The 19,912-nt window shown below is 47.7% G+C and overlaps 1 protein-coding gene across 1 annotated transcript in view; it reads left to right on the top strand.

The window, feature by feature from the left end:
- Positions 1-391: 391 nt before the first annotated feature.
- ryr2a (ryanodine receptor 2a (cardiac)) overlaps positions 392-19,912 on the top strand; it is a gene marked incomplete at its 5' end in the record, with an annotated part of 336,158 nt that continues 316,637 nt past the window's right edge. Inside the window, one exon of the mRNA XM_083932619.1 lies at positions 392-439. Coding sequence (XP_083788745.1) covers positions 392-439 — 48 coding nt within the window. The remainder of the gene's footprint in view (positions 440-19,912) is intronic.

Here is a 19,912-nt window from a genome sequence, read left to right as displayed (position 1 = left end):
GCAAAAGTCTTATATTCAGGTGAACATCTTGCATACCTTTTACTAAATTAATTATTCATATAAGACAAATAAACGAACTATTGTGACAGCAAAGATGTAAGTACTACATCACAGATGTACAATATGTGACAATAACTGGACTATGCTTTACTTTCCTTGTAAACGTTCACATCCATATCACTGGCCGAAAGAGGGGGCAAGCTGCTCGCACGCACACACTCGCTCACACCTGTGCAGCTCCTCCTTCAGAGAGCACGCGCCATCCAATGAGAGACGAGTTCTCATGTGCGTTGGCTTTTGCCATCTCAAACACGCATACACCACCACACGCGCGTACCCAGCCCGTAGTCCACACGCAGACACAGCGAGCATCTCCGTGTGAACGCTAACCATGGCCGAAGGAGGGGAAGGCGAGGATGAAATCCAATTCCTGCGAACTGTAAGCCCTTTTCTGTTGCTCTGAAGCTGAGTGCAGCCGCTGTGCTGGGTGTTACTGCGTCTTTCTGCTCGCCTGTGTGTGTGTGTGTGTGTGTGTGTTTATGTGTGTGTGTGCGTGTGTGCGTACGTGTGTGTGTGTGTGTGTGTGTGTGTGTGTGCGCGTGCGTGTGTGTGTGCAGGGAGTTTACCGCATTAAGGATGACAGCTCCTCCAGATAGTAGTCATTGGTCAGTGAGTCCGCATCATGCTGACAGAGAATTTAAAGGACGGGAGAGGTGTGAAAACAGAAAGACTGACAGGAGGACAGAGGGACGGAGGATGCTGTTGGTTTTAGCCGGTGGTGCTGTAATTGTGCAGCATGCAGAGTGTGTGTAGTCGCTGGCGGTGTGATGGGTGGAAACGGGGCGCAGTGCGGTGCAGACTGGCAGCATGAAGTCTGCTGCATCCGCTTCACTTCATTTCAGTAAGCCTCTACACTGAAGCAATGCCACGGTGTGTATGTGTGTGCGTGTATGCGCGCGCGTGTGTTCATCTCATATGGAAGGCAAATCTTGTTCTGGACATGAGAGGAACGTGAATAATCACACAAAATCAATGCATTTGACTATTTTTTTTTTCACGGGAAGGGGGCGGGCACATAAGTCCAAACTAAAACTGCTCTCATGTATCCATTAATAGGTACTGTATGTAAGTTCACATATAAAGCCTCACACGTTGCCTTTTTGGGGATGAGATGATTCCATTGTTGCCAGTGCAGCTTCCAGTCAGGATCAGCCAATGGAAGGTTACTGCAATGCTATTAAGATGGCATGACTCCATTCTATAGGACACCCTTGGAACAAGATGAATTCCACTTAAAGGCACTGTTCACATGCAATTTAAGCTGCGCCAATATTTTTGATATTAATACTGGGTCAAATGACTTTGTGTAATGTGACTGCAGTCACTCTTTCTCTTTACTCTTTGATGATTTACTCTTACTCACTCTGGGAATTGTCTTTGACTCTGCAGGTCCTCTCTGCTCTACAGAGCTTGTATCCTTCAGCTCATTGTTTTGCTTTTATGCCTGCAACTGAGCTGTTTTGGTTCATTCTCACTGCTCTCATCACACTGGTGTCTAGCAGTAGTGGTACTCAGTGACCAAAAAACTGTGTGGCTACAAAACAAAAAAACAAAGAGTGAATGACAGTTCAGCTCTTAAATACCAGCTGATACAATTACAGCTTCAATTAGCTGACTGTCACAATGGGAGTGTCTACACTTCATGTTTCAACAACAATTAACTTAAACAACATCAGTTTATCATGAATTTTACTTTTCTTTAAATGTAAATTATACATTATTAGATGGGCTGTCGATTGTGAAGCTAAAATAGAGTAAATATTATACATTTCAGCCTCTTTCTAGGTGTTGCCCTCTAAAGGGAAAAAACAGTAATTGAATAATGCTGCTTTAGTTTTTAAGTCTTACTTAAAAACATCCTGATTAGGTCCAGATGTTTCCTGTTTTTCCTAAAAAACAAACAGAAACCCTGACATTTGAGTTTCTATTAATTGGTTACTCGACTGAAAATGAATCGGCTAACTATCTTGATGATCAGTTTTTTGTTTTGAGTCGTTTTTTGAAGAAACAATGACCAATTCTCTGGTTCCAGTCTCTCAGATGTGAATTGCCTGGTCTTCTGTGATGGTAAACTGAACATCTTTAGTTATTTGGATTTGAAGACTTTACTTTGGACACAGGGAATTTGTGACATACATTTTATAGACAAATAGAGAAAATAATTAACAGATGATGGTTTTCTGCCAGATCACTTGACATTACAAAACACTTACAAGAACACCAGGGCCCATTCTCCCAACTTGATCCAATCATATTCACCTCTGGGAGCCTATATCTTGTCAGACCACCTCATTTCCTCTTACCAAAAAAGGGCATTGATGTGACGTTGGGGGGAGGGAGATACGTCCATCTGCCTGACGTTTACTGAATTAGCCACATTAGCTCACGTCACAGCTATACTGCCTGGGAGTTGTGCTAACAGAACTAGTTCCTAGATAGACAGGAGTGGGAGTCGGTGTTGAGTTTTTTCCCGGGACAGGGGGGAATGGGAGTCACTTTAAAAAATTTTTTAGATAGGGTAGAGACTGACACGGCACTCCTTTCCTCTAGGGGAGATCACACTGCCTCCGGAGTAAAGTGCAGGCAGCCAGCATTTACGATCTATGATTAAAACTGATATTCACCACAGTACCATGTCCATAGACTGTAAAACACCGACCTTCAGGGCTCGAATCCTCACGCTGCTGTGAGAATGCGCCTGTATTATTTGCCGAGGGAGTTCATGTCCACCATTGTTATCATGTCCGCCACAGCAGAACTGCAGACTGAACATTCGGATGCATTCATGGTTATTACAGGTGATTTTAATCATGCCTCACTGAGCAACACCTTAAATAATTTCCATCAGTATGTTGACTGCCCCACCGGAGACAATAAAACATTGGAATAATTATATGCTAATGCCATGGACGCATATGACGCCACAGCCCTCCCCCCCTCAGCAGGTCAGACCACAAACTGGTCACGATGTCCCCAAAGTGTGTCCCTCTTGTGAGAAGGCAGCCTGTGCACACCAGGACAGTGAGGAGGTGGACACAGGAGATCGCTGAGGCACTGCAGGACTGCTTCAAGTCAACAGACTGGGATGTACTCTGTCAGCCACATGGGGAGGACACTGATAAAATGACCGACTGCATTACGGATTATATTCGATTCTGCAAGGACACCACCATGCCAGCCCGACCATTCACTGCTTCTCCAATAACAAGCCCTGGATTACCAGTGACCTGAAGGCACTCCTGAACAAGAAGAAGAGGGCTTTCAGGTCAGGAGACAGAGAAGAGCAGAGGAGAGTGCAGCATGAACTCAGAGAGATGCTGAGGACGTGCAAGGACAACTACAGGAGAAAGCTGGAGGCAAAACTCCAACAGAACAGTGTGAGGGATGTGTGGGCAGGAATGAAGCACATTGCAGGGATGAAGGGGAAAGACGAACAGACATCCGGGAACCCATATGCATCTGGATGGTGGGTAGGCACTGTGAGGATCACATTGTTTGATTTCTCCAGTGCTTTAAACACCATTCAGCCTCTGCTCATGGGTGAGAAGCTGTGGTGTTGGGTGTTGACGACTCGATGATATGGTGGTCAGTGATACAGGAGCTCCACAGGGAACTGGGCTTTCTCCCTTCCTCTTCACCTTATACACCACTGACATTCAGTACAACACTGAGTGGTGTCACCTGCAGAAGTTTTCTGACGACTCAGCTGTTGACGGGGTGTAAGGGGAGGGGATGAGGGTGAGTACAGGACATTGGTAGACAACTTTGTAGAGTAGTCTGAACATAATCACCTGAGGCTGAACGTCAACAAGACCAGAGAGATGGTGATTGACTTCGGCAGGAAGAAGAGGATGCCTTCACAGTCACTACGGATCAGGGGGGAGGTGGTGGAGGAGGTGGAGGACTACAAATACTTGGGTGTGATGATCGACAACAGACTGGACTGGAAATCTAACACTGAGGCGGTGTACAAAAAGGGGATGAGTAGACTCTATTTCGGAAGCTGAGATCCTTCAACATGGGCAGCAAGATGTTGGAGATCTTCTACAAGTCGGTTGTTGCCAGCTCCATTTTCTTTGCTGCTGTGTGTTGGGGCAGCAGCATCAGAGCCAGTGACACCAACAGACTTGATAAAATCATCAAGAAGGTCGGCTCTGTACTTAGTCTCAGGCTAGAGTTTTTTGAGTCCGTGGTGGAGAGGAGAATGCTGTTAGCCATCATAGACAATGTGGTCCGCTAGCGGAGCACCTTCTCACACAGGCTGCTCCAGCTCCGCTGTCGAAGGGACAGGTACAGAAAATCTTTTCTGCCACATGCCATCACACTGTACAATAACAGTTAAACTTTTCAGAACTAACTGTCCACTGCACCTATTATTATATGTTTACATTTGCACTACAATTAGACAGCTTATTTATAAAAAAAAATGTAGGTATACATATATATAATGGTTTTGATGTGTCTGTGTGTAATGCTGCTGTTACACTGCAATTTCCCAGCTTGGGATCAATAAAGTATTTCTATTCTATTCTATTCTATTCTACGGTCAGTGGCCGCATGGCAGCCAAGAAGTTAACTGACCTTCGCCAGAGCAACTGGTCTGTAGCAGATTACGCTATCCAATTCCGGACCCTTGCAGCTGAGAGTGGTTGGGGAGAGCAGGCTGTGCCGGCAACCTTGGCCTTGCCGACCTAGAAATGGCCTTGTGGGAGGAGGTTGAGAATCTGGAGAGACTGATATCCCAGGTCATTCGTCTCGACACCTGCCTTCAGGAGCGATTTCGAGTCCGAAGAAGGTCCTTCCCTGAACCGTTGATCAGTGCTTAGCAGAACTCTCAGCTCTCTGAGGCAAGCCTGTAGCCTATGCTCCGGTGAAGCAAGACTGTCCCAGGCTGAGCATGATCGAAGGATGAGGGAGAACCTATGTATTTACTGTGGGAAGTGAGGACATTTCTGCAACACCTCCCCTGACTTGGGGGAGAAAGCCACGCCCTGTCAGGGGAGCTAGGACAGGGATAACTTCATCTCCTGAGGCTTCAGGCTCCAGGTTCTTCTTCCCTATCACCATCTCCTGGGGTCATCAGGAACAAACACTTCAAGCCTTCATTGTTTTTACAAAGCTCGATCTTTGCAACGCCTATCAACTGGTCTGTATTCTGGAGGGAAATTAATGGAAAACAGCGTTTAATACCCCCAAAGGCCATTGTGAGTACCATGTCATGCGATTTGGACTCACAAATGCTCCTGCTGTCTTCCAAGCACTGATCAATGAAGTCCTGTGGGACATGTTGAACAAATCCGTGTCAACAACATCTTCATTTTTTCAAGGGATCTCAAGCAATGTCCAGCATGTCCGACTCGTCCTGAGTAGTCTGCTAAAGAACCACCTCTTCGTCAAACCTGAGAGTGTGTCTTCCACATTTGAGAAGTGTCCATCCTGGGCTGCTTCTTTTCAGAGGGGAGGATTCAGATAGATCCAAAGAAAGCGCAAGCTGTCTGGGATTGACCTGCCCCTAGCTCCAACAAAGGAACACGTTTACAAGGATTCAGCTCATTAGATTTAGTGACTACACCTGTTTTGTTATTATTCAAGGGCCTGTTTTCCCAGTGTGCCACCCATGTTGCCGGAGTACTACAAGGGGTTTGTTCACAACCTTTCACTGTGACGGCCACGCTTCAACTCCTAGTGCAGTCCTCACCTCGTGATAAAAGTGCCTTTCACCATTAGTAAACACGGCAAGTTTTACACTGCATGTATTTGATAAATTAATGGATTTAATTGGCAAATCAATTGATTATGTGCTTATGTCGTTAAGACTCAATAGAGCACTAACAAAGTCGAAACCAACTTCCCACCAACGACTGCCACTCTAACGACGGTCGTTGGCACTTGGAGCACAAAGGGTTCCAGTGACATCATCTGCCTTGTGAGAGGTTAAATACCTGCATCTCCACAGTCCCAGCCTGGTCAGATGCGTACATGAACTGATGAAGCCTCTTGGATGAGAGGTCAAACGTCTTCCTAGACAAATAACCAAGTCCAGTTGCTTTTGACTGAAATTGCTTTGGGGATAACGATGACCTGGACAAATGAGAACATTCACAGGCTGCTTATGATATGATATGACATGGTATGCAGTCTGAGTATTTACATTTAAGACCTGTTGCTTGTTAATTCCCATAAATTCCTGTTAATCCCCCATGGACAGTTTCCACCTTGAATATTCCCAGAATTTTTCAATTGCCATTCATTCATTCATTTGTTTGTGAAAATCGTGATAATGATTTGGGGAAAATTATATGGCTGTACAGCTAACTTGTCTTGTTACTGTCAAAGTGTATGTGTTACGTGTTGTGTACTGTGTTATTGACTTTATATCTCCTTAGCATAACGTTAGTATTCTATCCTGTAGCAGGGGTTCTTTAAGATGGGCTAGAAATATCTTCCATCGGGTAGTCGTATCTAAGGTTTGTCCGATTTACTGGAGCATTTAACATTTTCTATTGTTAAGGAACATTATGGGGTGGGGATAATTTTTCCCAGCTATTGGTCAAACCCTCAGGTGTTACTAGGAGTTAAGGAGTTTGATTGCAAAATGCATGACAACATAAATTAATGGCAAGGAAATAGAGTTTCCAGCAGCTTACAAAAACACAAGGGAGGTATAAAAAAATACAGTACAAGATAACAAATAAACTCTTAGCTAAATAAATACAGAAAGTGTATATATATATATATATATATATAAAACAAACAGTAAACAATACACTTTTAGCTAAATATATATGAAGTAGATGTAAGAATCCAGGTCAAATATAATTCCCGGAAAATGAAATCAGATAAGTTAAATGTAGCGAAAATGTACAAGATAAAATATATATGACTGTATATGACAGAAATGAGCAGTAAGATTAAATTAATGCACTTCAGTGGTGGATTAAGAAAAAGAAGATCAGTATGTAATGTGCTGCTGAATTATTAGAATTGTCAGTACAGTGTGGTTTTTGGTAAGAGTGGCACTGATGGTAAGGTTGATCTATCCACCTTAGAACTTCTTATTGCAATAGTGGAGCAGTGCTCCAACGACAGGGAGGATGTGAGAGCTACAGAACTTCCCAGGCACTGAACCCAGGGAAGGCACCTGAGCACTATGCTTCATGTGATACTTCATTAGACGCAAGTGACTAACATTTGGATGCACACTGCATTTTTAAATGGCAATAACAGAGACAAGAGCCAAAGGCAGCAGCATTGCAACACTCATTCAACTAGACGGTACAATAGTGTTGCAGCATAGACAGGGAAACTATCATCTCATCACAAAAACATAAATAAACTCAATCTTCAGCAGTGTGGTAATGAAAGGGAGACGTAGAGGTATTAAGATAACTTTTAAATCAAACAAGCAGATTTCATGCAAGTACACTTGAGAATATCTATGCTATTCCTCAATCACATGCACACTGCTTACTGCAGGGGGTATTGAGGCCATGCCCCCTACATGCACTGTGCACTCCTCCATCACATCGACAGAGGATTTCTACAACCTTGGACAATTGATGCTACATTTTTGAGCCCAGAGCAGAAGACTATTGAAGCCACACATTTGAGCCTGTGGACTACTTCAAATTTCTAAATATTTCTTAAATTCCCTAGCTTTACTTCCCATGTAAAGTTTTCTTTGCAACCCTCCTTTTAAAAAGTACATTCATTTTTTGTTTTAGTTTTCTTTATTAGTTTGTAAAGCCCAGTTCAGACCAAAGATTTGCGACGTGACAGAACTGTTTTAGAATGTTGCAGGTGAAAGTTGCAGTGGTGTGAACTGACCCGTCATGTCTGGCTGATGTTGTCACCTGTGATTCAGCTTGTCAAATCGCCAGCAGCTGGTTTTAGAATGTAAGGCACGTCATCTGTCTCAACAACCAATTAAGTCTTAGCAAAGTCTGCTGGTCAAGTCACTTACAAACTGTCAGCTGGTTGAAAAGGGCGTTTTGGATGGAGGCTCAACAAGCTTGCAAGAGAGAGATCGAGAAAAAAATAGACGGGCGATGGAGAGAGAGAGCGTACAGCGAGCAATACATTGAATTAGGAGAGGGAAGGCAGTAATTGAGAATAAAGCATTGAATCAGGGAAATAAAATGGTATTTTCACCATTTTATCACAACTTAAAAGGCATCTGTCGTGAGTATCTCACTATCTCTGTCCTCATTTGTATTGTATAATGCTACAAATTAGATCCAGCTTCGAAAAAAAGCCTGAAAAGTCAGAGGACAGAAGTACAGAGAGGTGTTGCTATGGAGAAGATACATCGCCTCGTCTCACTGGTCTGAACTGGCAGGTTTCAGAATGTTGCTGACCTGCACGTTGGAAGTAATTGAAAGTTTCAACAAATTATTTTGTTACAGCAGTAGTGGGTCAGCAAATAAAACACTTTGTACATAACATACATAGAATCCAATATATACATAGTGTATATATACAGTGCACAGTGTGATATAAACAATAAACAAAATTAATATATACAACAAAACAAAATATGCAAAATATACTATAACAATAATAATATATACAACAAAACAGTAGAGAGAGCAGAGTTCTCTGTCAGGCAGAGGTGAGAGAGTTATTATATAAAGTGATGGATTGTGGCCGGAAAGATTTCCTGAATCTATTACTACGGCAGCGAAGCTGAAGCAGCCTTCTGGAGAAGGTGCTCCGCTGTCTGACCAGTGTGAGTTGGAGACGGTGGAGAGGATTATCCATGATGGATAACAGTTTTTTCAGTGTCCTCCTCTCCACCACAGCCTCCAGAGTGTCCTGTTTGCAGCCTATCACAGAGCCAGCCTTCCTGATCAGTTTGTTCAGTCTGTTGGTGTCGCTGGCTCCATTGCTGCTTCCCCAACAAACCATAGCAAGGAAAAGTACACTGGCCACCACAGACTGATAAAAGATCTCCAACATCTTGCTGCACACGTTGAAGGATCTCAGCTTCCTCAGGAAGTGAAGTCTGCTCATCCCCTTCTTGTAAACAGCTTCAGTGTTAGATCTCCAGTGCAGTCTGTGGTTGATGGTAACACCCAGGTACTTGTAATCCTCCACCGCCTCCACATCCTTTCCCAGAATGCACAGAGGTTGGAAAGCCGTCATCCTCTTCTTCCTGAAATCTATCACCATCTCTCTGGTGTAGCTGATGTTCAGCCGCAGGTGATTCTGTCCAGTCCACTTCACAAAGTTGTCTACCAGTGCCCTGTACTCCTCCTCCTGTCCCTCGCTTATACACCCAACAACAGCCGAGTCTTCAGAAAACTTTTGCAGGTGACACAACCCGGTGTTGTACTGAAAGTCAGTGGTGTATAAGGTGAACAGGAAAGGAGACAGTACAGTCCCCTGTGGAGCTCCTGTATCACTAACCACCACATCAGACAGAACACTGCCCATGCGGACAAACTGTGGCCTGCCTGTCAGGTAGTCAGTAATCCAGGAGATCATTGTGACGTCTACTCCCATCACCCGCAGCTTCTCCCCCAGTAGCAGTGGCTGAATGGTGTTAAAAGCACTAGAGAAATCAAAGAATGTGATTCTCACAGTACCCCCTTCACCATCCAGGTGCGAATGGGCTCGTTGCAGCAGGTAGATGACAGCGTCATCAACTCCCAAGTGGGGCTGTGTGAGCCTCACTGCTCACAGGACAGACGGGAAATGAGGGAGAGACAGCGTTGTCGGTGGTTAACCGTTTATTCCAGGCTTTCCCCAAACGTTACTCAACATAAAACAAACTACACAAACGAGCAGCCGTCCCTCTGACGGCCGTGGTCAGGTGTCTGCTGCCTCTTTCTGGGTCGTCGCCGCTCGGGTCCTCTCACAGGACCCAGCCTACTGCAAGAGGCAGAACCAGGTTACAAACATGCTTATGTAGCTGACTGATTACCTGATTCTGTCCAGCTGTCTGATCACCGGCTGAGCCACTCCTCCCTCTCCTCCAGCAGTCGACACCTTAACCACACCCCACTGCCACATACCCCCACCGCCCGACTTAGGCCGGGATCCCACCGGCCGCAAGCCCACTCCCCCCCCCCTCCGCGGAGCGGGAGAGAAAGTCAGCCACGACCATGCGGTTACCCGGCCTATTGATCACCTTGAACCGGAAAGGCTGTAATGCCAGATACCAGCGAGTGATCCGCGCGTTGGCATCTTTCATGCCGTGGAGCCATTGGAGCGGGGCATGGTCCGACCAGAGGGTGAATGAGCGCCCCAGGAGGTAGTAGCGGAGGGCCCCGACCGCCCACCGTATGGCGAGGCACTCCTTTTCCACCGTACTGTAGTTCACCTCCTGCTGAGCCAGCTTTCGGCTAATGTACAGTACGGGGCGGTCGATCCCCTCCACCTCCTGGGACAAAACGGCCCCCAGCCCACTGTTCGAGGCATCGGTCTGCAGGATGAAAGGGAGAGAAAAGTTAGGATTGTACAAGAGTGGCTTCCCACAGAGGGCTCGCTTCACCCTCTCAAACGCCAGCTGACACGGCTCCGTCCACTGGACCGGATCTGAGGCACCCTTTCGGGTCAGGTCGGTGAGGGGGCTGGTCAGCTCTGAAAAGGCCGGAATGAACCTCCTATAGTAACCGGCCAGCCCCAGAAACCTCCTGACCTCTTTTTTTGTCTTGGGTGTTGGGCAGGCCGCAACTGCTGCGGTCTTTTGCACCTGTGGCCGCACCTGCCCGCCCCCCAAGTGGTACCCCAAATACCGTACCTCCCTCCGTCCAACCGCACACTTCTTCGGGTTGGCCGTGAGCCCCGCCTTCCTCAGAGACTCGAGCACCGCCCCCACCTGCTGCATATGCTGCTCCCAGGACTCACTATGAATGATTACATCATCCAAGTAGGCCGCAGCATATGCAGAGAAGGCCGTCTTTTCCCTGGACTCCAGCGACAGGGGAATCTGCCAGTAGCCCTTGGTCAAATCCAGTGTCGTGAAAAAGCGAGCCGTGCCCAGCCGATCCAGGAGTTCGTCGACCCGGGGCATTGGATAGGCATCGAATTTGGACACCTCATTGACCCTGCGATAGTCCACACAGAACCGTATTGACCCATCAGACTTGCGAACCAGCACAATGGGGCAACACCAGTCACTGTTGGACTCTTCTATTACCCCCATCTCCAACATGGCCTGAAGCTCCGCCAGAACAATTTTCCTCTTGTGTTCTGGCAGCCGATAGGGTCGTGAACGCACGGTCACCCCTGGGGGTGTTTCTATGTGGTGGTGTATGAGGCTTGTGCGTCCTTGCAGGGGCGAGAACACATCAGCAAAACGCTGCTGCAACGAGGCCACATCTGCTATCTGGCTCGGTGAGAGATGGTCATCAAAGGGGACCGGTGCTGAATAGTTTGATTTTGCCACCTCCGGCCCCAACTCATCTCTCTCGATCACCGTAGTAGCCAGAGAAACAGCAGTCACCTCCCTCCAGGCTTTAAGGAGGTTGAGGTGGTAAACCTGTGTTGCTCCGCCCCTGTCTTAACGCACAACCTCATAGTCAACATCCCCCACTCGCCGTGTGACCACAAAGGGCCCTTGCCACTTGGCGAGCAATTTGGAGCTAGATGATGGTAGCAATACAAGCACTTTATCTCCCGGTGAAAACTGTCTAAGTTTTGCCCCTCTGTTGTACAGACGCTGCTGCCGTTCCTGGGCCTGGAGCAAATTCTCCCGTGATAACTGACCCAGTGAGTGGAGTTTTGCTCGCAGGTCCAGGACGTGCTGCACCTCGTTCTTGCTGGTGCTTGGACCCGCCTCCCAGTTTTCCTTGACCAGGTCCAAGACACCCCGTGGTTTTCGGCCGAACAGGAGTTCGAAGGGAGAAAATCCCGTGGAGGCCTGGGGAACCTCCCGCACTGAAAACAACAGAGGGTCCGACCATTTATCCCAATTACGGCTATCCTCGTGCACGAACTTCCGAATCATGTTCTTTAGCGTTTTGTTAAACCGCTCCACCAGGCCGTCGGTCTGGGGATGGTACACACTAGTCCGGATTGAACGGATGCCCAGTAATTCGTATAGTTCGCGTAGTGTACGTGACATAAAGGATGTGCCCTGATCAGTCAGCATCTCTTTCGGGATCCCAACTCGGGAGATAACTTGAAACAGTGCCTGTGCAACACTCTTTGCAGAGATATTGCGCAGAGGCACCGCCTCGGGATATCGGGTTGCATAGTCCACTAGGACTAACACAAAGCGATATCCCCGTGCACTCCGGTCTAATGGCCCGATGAGGTCCATGGCAATTCTATCAAATGGGACCTCCATTAGTGGTAGTGGGCGCAACGGCGCTTTTGGGGTGGCCGGCGGATTGACTAACTGACATTCGCGTCATGATGCACACCACCGACTTACATCTGCGCGAATGCCCGGCCAATAAAATCGGGCCATGATCCGGTTCAGTGTTTTGTCATAGCCTAGGTGGCCCGCCATGGGGTTATGATGAGCCGCCTGGAAAATTGTTTCCCGACGGCTTTTGGGCACCAACAACTGGGTGAGTTCTTCGCCTGTCCGAGCGTCACGACTCGCTCTGTATAACCTGTCCCTAATGACAATAAAATATGGGTGAGTGAGTGCTGTGTTAGGGTGGACCTGGCAACCATCAATTTTCATCACTTGGTTAAAGGCATGACGGAGGGTCTCATCCCGAGACTGCTCAAGGGGAAAATCTTCCATGGGGGCTATCTGCAGGGCCCCCGGAGCCAGCCGTGCTGGCCCCGCCGGCCCCACGCCCCCCCCGTCGGCGTCGGGATGCGGCACCCCCGTCTCACCACTAAGCACGGCACACCACCCGCATTTCCCTGACGTACGTGACCGCACCCTCATAGTTTCCCCCGCTAGGCTAGCAAACCCCGGCCAATTCGTGCCCAAGATTAGAGGGTGCGTGAGGCGAGTACTAACTCCAGCCCTAACTCTATGCTTTTTCCCTTTAAAAAGAATTTCTAGAGCCACCACCGGATAATCGTGAATATCCCCATGCACACACCTCACCTTCACCCACGAGGCCTCTAGCAAAGCCCCCGGTCGAACCAAGCGCTGGTGGATCATGGTCTGTTCACAACCAGAGTCTAGCAGAGCTTGGTGTGTACCCCCCTGTATACATACCGGTATACGGTACGTCCCTTCCGAACCGGGGGAGGGAGCTGGCGGTCCCGCAACCCGCACCACTTGCCCCACCTCCATGAGGGGGCACTCCGCCTGGAGATGGCCGGGCTGCCCACACCGCCAGCACCCCTGCCCTGGCGTCTGAGGAACCCCCCGGGGTGCCGGTCGATCAGACACGTAGGCTGGGCCCTGCGGAACAGAAGGCAGTGTGTTATTAGTGGACCAGAGCGGACCGGGCTCCGGGTGTGTGTGTGTGTGCGGGGCAGGGTGCGGTGCAGCGGCCGCCGGGAATCTCCTCCTCGGGGCCGGGGTGGGATGGCCCGCAGGGATCGCCGCTGGCCTGGCCTCCTCCCTCATGCTCCGCCGGGGAAGGGAGAGATGGTCCTCCGCGAGGACGATCGCTGCCTCGATGGTGGGGGGACGGTGGCACTGGACCCAGCTGGCAGTGGACGAGGGTAAGCCGGCGATAAACTGCTCCAGCGCCACCTGTCCAACGACGTCCTCGGCGGAGTGGGTCCCCGGCTGGAGCCAGCGCCTCGCTGCATCGAGGAGCCGCTGCGCGAAGGCGAAGGGGCGGCCGGCTTCCTCAAAAGAGAGCCCCCTGAACCGCCGCAGGTGTCCCTCTGGCGTACTGCCCAGCCGGTCCAGGATGGCTCTCTTCAGGTGGGTAAAGTCGTGGCGAGAGGCCGCCGGCAGGCTGTGCGTGGCCAGCTGCGCCACGCCGGTAAGCAGGGGGAGAAGCCGGACCGCCCTCTCCTCCTCCGGCCACCCGCACGCCTCCGCCGTGCCCTCGAAGATGTCCAGGAACGCCTCCGGATCATCCTCTGCTGTCATCCGTTGAAGGGCAACAGGCGGAGGCCGGCCGCGACTGGGCTCCGGGTCGGGCTGGGTGGCCGGGCGCTGCAGCAGCTCCTGCAGGAGAGCACGATCTTCCCTCTGGGCCGCCACGATGTCGGCCAGGGCACGGGACTGCTGCTGCTGGAGAGTGGTAGTGCTCTCCTGCATCGCGGCGAGGTGCTGGAGGGCCAGCGACAGCGGACTTCGGGCTTCCGTCATGTCCCTGTTCAGGCGCCAGATGTGAGCCTCACTGCTCACAGGACAGACGGGAAATGAGGGAGAGACAGCGTTGTCGGTGGTTAACCGTTTATTCCAGGCTTTCCCCAAACGTTACTCAACATAAAACAAACTACACAAACGAGCAGCCGTCCCTCTGACGGCCGTGGTCAGGTGTCTGCTGCCTCTTTCTGGGTCGTCGCCGCTCGGGTCCTCTCACAGGACCCAGCCTACTGCAAGAGGCAGAACCAGGTTACAAACATGCTTATGTAGCTGACTGATTACCTGATTCTGTCCAGCTGTCTGATCACCGGCTGAGCCACTCCTCCCTCTCCTCCAGCAGTCGACACCTTAACCACACCCCACTGCCACAGGCTGGTAAGCAAATTGCAGAGGGTCTAGCAGGGCTCTCACTTGCGGCCTCAGGTTGGCCAAAACCAGTCACTCCAGCACCTTCTTGACGTAAGATGTGAGGGCCACTGGTCGATAGTCATTGAGGTCTGATGGTGTCGACTTCTTTGGAACACGAACCAGGCAGGAAGTCTTCCAAAGTACCGGTATTCTCTCCTGACCAAGGCTCAGGTTGTAGAGGTGTAGTAGGACAGGAGACAGCTGGCTGGCACATGTCTTCAGGATCCTGGGGCTGATACCGTCAGGGCCTGCAGCCTTATGCTGGTGGAGTCCAGCTGTCTCCTAACCTGGCATGCAGTCACAGTCATGCGGGGGAGGCTGCTTGTGTCTTCAGTGGAAGACGACGAGTTGAGGAGGAGGTGAAGGTGGAGGAGGAGGAGGCAGAGGAGGCAGAGGAGGAGGAGGTGGAGGAGGAAGAGGTGGAGGAGGAGGAGAGGTGCTGCACAGGAGAGCTCATAGCAGGGGATTGAGGGGGGAGGAGAGGAAGCATTTGGGGCAGTGAGGGTGTGTGGGGGTCTGGAGGTGTCATGGAGACGACAGAAGGCTGTGAGCTGAACCTATTGAAGAATCTGTTCGGCTCGTTTGCCCTCTCCAGGCTGCCTGATGACTGTATGCCGCTCACCTTACACCTAGTGTAATCTGCTTCATACCAGTCCACACATCCCTCACGTTGTTCTGCTGGAGTTTGGCCTCCAGCTTCCTCCTGTAGGTGTCTTTACAGGTCCTCAGCATATCCCTGAGTTCATGCGGCACTCTCCTCAGTTCTTCCCTGTCTCCAGACCTGAACGCCCTCTTCTTCTTGTGCAGAAGGGCTTTCAGGTCAATGGTGATCCACGGCTTATTATTAGGGAAGCGGCGTACAGGCATGGCATGGTGCAGTGTTCACAGAACCTGATGTATTCTGTGATGCAGTCATATATATCAGATCATTAAATGTGTGTGTGTGTGTGTGTGTATACATCTACAGTATATAAACAGCATTTGTGTGATTTATTTTCAATATCCATTAATCTGTCAATTGTTTTATTTATTTAAGTCTATTAAATGGGTGGAAATATCCATTTTATTTTACCTGAGCTCATGGTAAATTCAACTTGCTTGTTTGCCCAACAGTCCCAAACCAAAGAGTAGTTGCTGTAATAGTTTATGTAAATCCACTAATTGTTACCCTAAAATTATCAAGAGCGCAGTTTAAAAAACGTACTACTAAACTTTCTACAGTAGTCTTACTAAAATATTATGCATGGTTTCCTCCGTTATATTGCAAGACAAGTGACCGGCCTGGCCTAATTTGACCCCCCACCCACACAAAGCAATCAGGGAATATTTTCAAGTCTGTCAGTCAGCTTTTAGCACTGACTTCATGTGGGTCCCTATGGAATCTGTTATAGCTTTTTTAAATTCTTAATTTCATGATCAGGGATTTACCTTAATCCTGCCATCAGTCTGGCACTGGCCTGCATCGGGCCCCGCCCACTGGGCCTAAGAACTTTTCTAGGGGGGAACCCTGAAGTATAATTATTCAATAGGAGAAAATAGAAAGGAAACTAGCTAATATAAGCCTAATTTACTCTACAGTTGAGTTTAAAACATTTCCTGTGCACTGTTTTAGAATTTAAGAGTAGTAACACCAATAGTTTCCAACTTTATCACTTATATGGTAATACTGTATATCCACACACATTCACTGCAGACCAAAAGCAATGATGTGAACTTCACAAGATGATGTACTGTAGATGCAGTGCATGCAGTCCTTCTGTATCTTCAGCTACACATGAGGCACCTAATCTATCATAAATGTATATAAATGTAGCTAATGGGATTTATTTAACAAGTTATCTCAGTAACAATATTGTGTTACTGTAACAGAATATTGTAAATAGTCTGGTTTGAAGTTGGAGACACATTTGTTTCAGATATATTGAATAGTGTTTCCCTTCAGATTCCACTGTCCAGTCTGCACTGTGACAATCACAGTCACTACTATGTTAAACTGTGATAAAAGTTCCTGATTATCAAAAGTTTATATTGTACATCAACCTGTTGTTGCAACCTCTGCAGCTCATTACTACATCAATACTGACTTTACCAATAACTGGCTGTCAACAACTGTTTGCCCTCGCTGATAATGTTTCGCTCCACTGCCTCTATTTCTTTTAGGAGAGAAATGTGCTTTTAATATTAAATAATACTGAGTTTCTAATAGCAAAAAAATACATCCAGGCTCTTTGCCCCCCCCCACCTCATCATTATCTGCATAGTTCTTCCTCCTCTCCTCTCCTCCTTTTCCATCCCTACCTTTCATCCTCCTCCAACCCCCTCCCTCTAATCCTGCAGCACTCCCTGCTAAGTGCTCTTTGGATGCAGATCAATACATGGTCATTGGTGACTGCTGATGTCTCAGCACAAAGCAAACAGCATGGCAGCAGCGACCTGTGTTTGCACACTGTGGAAATGGGCCGAGCAGAGAATTCCAATGGAGAGCCACTGTAGGTCAATTAAAAAGGAAACTCCACCTAGAATCTGTCTTTTAGTATCAAACACCTACCACTTTAAAACAGACCCTAAATACAAATTACCTTAAATAAACTGATTGTTACAAAAAAGCATTTGGAGTGTGCGTGTGTGTGTGTGTGTGTGTGTGTGTGTGTGTGTGTAAATGAGAGAGAGGGAGCATGCAGCAAAAGGACCGCAGGTCAGAATCCAACCCGGCTACTGCAGCACTCATTTTAACAAGCCGGGGCTAAGACCCGCGTGCACAGATCATTTTCTGTGCTGCGTTCTTTTACACCACTGGATAAAAGTGTCTACTCTACTTCACCGTGTTTTGTACTACCACACGTCACATCCTGGTGAGAGCTACAAACAATCAGCAACCAGGCTTCTCTCAGTGCAGAAAAACAGCCCTGCTCTCCCACAGGGAAAAAAAAGTTTGCTCAAATGGCCGCTCGAGTGACTCACATACAAATTAGGGGCGTTTCGGCAAGACTGACCGGCCTCATTTCTAGACATTCTCTTCCTACATGCAAATGCACTGCCCTCCTCATCGTCGGTTATGCTGTTTAATGTGAAATTGCACTCACACTTGGCCAGGACGATCCGAGCCGTGCCTTGGCATGATTGTCCCCCTTCTCTCCCCTATGGCCCAGACCTGCCTGTACTCACACTATTTAAATGATCTGGGCCGCAGCACGATTGTTACTTGCTTCTTCGTCATCACCTACGGTGGCATCTTTTTAAATGTCTTTCCTGGGGAACAGTTGTATATAGATAGTCTCAGGACCTCTCATACTCGTACATGTGCGCATGCTCGTACCCCTACATGTGCACCACCTCTCTCAGCCAGGCCGTAGCCGGGAACTGTGCTGTGCAGCAGAACAGTTGAACTCAAATTGGTCAAACGAACTTCACTTGAGCCGTGAGTTGTGCTTGGGCATGGTACGAATGGTAAGTGTGAGTAGACGGTTATTTACCACCTTGAGACAACATAAAAAGCACACTACTGCTATTATGAGCGCTATTTGTGAGATGGTATGTTAGAGATGGAAATGAATGAAGTGGGACCTGTGCTCACAGCCCAGCACCATGCAACTGGATTGGCATTCATGAGAGAACACCCAAATTGGCAGGTCCGCCATTGGGGCCCCGTTTTTTTCAGAGATGAGAGCAATTCAATTCAATTCAATTTTATTTATAGTGCCAAATCATAACAAAAGTAATCTCAGGATACTTTACAGACTAGGTATAGACCACACTCTATGACTTATTTAAGATTTACATAGACCCAACAATTCCCCCGTAGAGTATGGTGGCAACGAAAACCTTCCCTATTACAGGCAGGAACGTTAGACAGACCCTGCTCTATGGAGGACGGACATCTGTCTGCACCGGTTGGGGAGGAAGAAAAGGAGAGAGAAAGAGAGAAAAGATGGACAGATGGACAGAGAGAGACAAAGACAAAGACAGACACAAAGACAGACACACTTCCAGTAACTATAATAATATCTATGGTTATGTGAATATGACTTATATGTTATGGCAGTTAATACAGCAGAATAGTAGAAATAAGTGCAGCTTAGGTTATAAATTATAATAGTAGTAGGAAGCGTCATGCAGGACCACGGCAGCAGGCACCACCATCAGCAGAGACCTGCAAGACAACAAAGCACAAACAACTGCGGGGAAGAAGCGAATTAGTAACATGCATTGATGAGACATGAATGATACAGACAGAGAGGAAAGAAGCTCAGGGTATCTGGAAAAGTATTATCCCCCAGCAGACTAGGACTATAGCAGCATCATTAAGCAGAACAAAATCAGCTTAAAAATAACAACATTGCTAAGGTTTCGTAAGCCCTAGCTCTAAGCTTTATCAAAAAGGAAAGTTTTAAGTTTACTCTTAAATATGGGGACAGTGTCTGCCTTCCGAATAACACTTGGGAGTTGGTTCCACAGGAGAGGAGCTTGGTAGCTGAAGGCTCTGCCTCCCATTCTACTTTTGGAGACTCTAGGAACGACAAGTAGCCCGGCATTCTTAGAGTGCAGCGATCTAGTCGGGTAATATGGTACTATGAGCTCTTTAAGATACGAAGGAGCCTGACCAATAAGAGCTTTGTAGGTAAGGAGAAGGATTTTAAATTCTATTCCCTATTTTACAGGTAGCCAGTGCAAAGAAGCTAAAACAGGAGAAATATGTTCTCTTCGATTTGTTTTAGTTAGTACACGAGCTGCAGAGTTTTGGACCAACTGGAGACTCTTAAGAGACTTATTAGAGCAGCCTGATAATTAGGAGTTGCACTAGTCCGGCCCAGAAGTAACAAATGCATGGACTAGTTTTTCTGCATCTTTCTGAGACACAATATTCCTAATTTTCGCAATATTACGCAGGTGAAAATATGCAGTTCTTGTTGTTAGTTTTATGTGAGAATCGAAGGACATATCCTGATCAAAAATAACACCCAGATTCCTTACTGTGGGGCTGGAGGACAACAAAACATCATCCAGAGTAACAATATCTTTAGCTATTGAGTTTCGGAGGCCTTCTGGGCCAAGAACAATAACTTCGGTTTTATCTGAGTTTAACATCAGAAAATTGCAGGTCATCCAGCTTTTTATTTCCTTAATGCACATTTGAAGTTTAGCTAACTGATCGGTTTCTTCTGGTTTGATCGACAAATATAATTGTGTATCATCAGCATAACAATGAAAAATTATGGAGTGCTTCCTTATAATATTTCCTAAGGGAAGCATATATAA

This window comes from Echiichthys vipera (genome assembly GCF_963691815.1).
Source record: "Echiichthys vipera genome assembly, chromosome: 18".
In the NCBI taxonomy this organism is placed as follows: Eukaryota; Metazoa; Chordata; class Actinopteri; order Perciformes; family Trachinidae; genus Echiichthys; species Echiichthys vipera.
The sequence above is the reverse complement of the archived record's forward strand: the minus strand, read 5'-3'. Positions and strand labels throughout refer to the sequence as shown.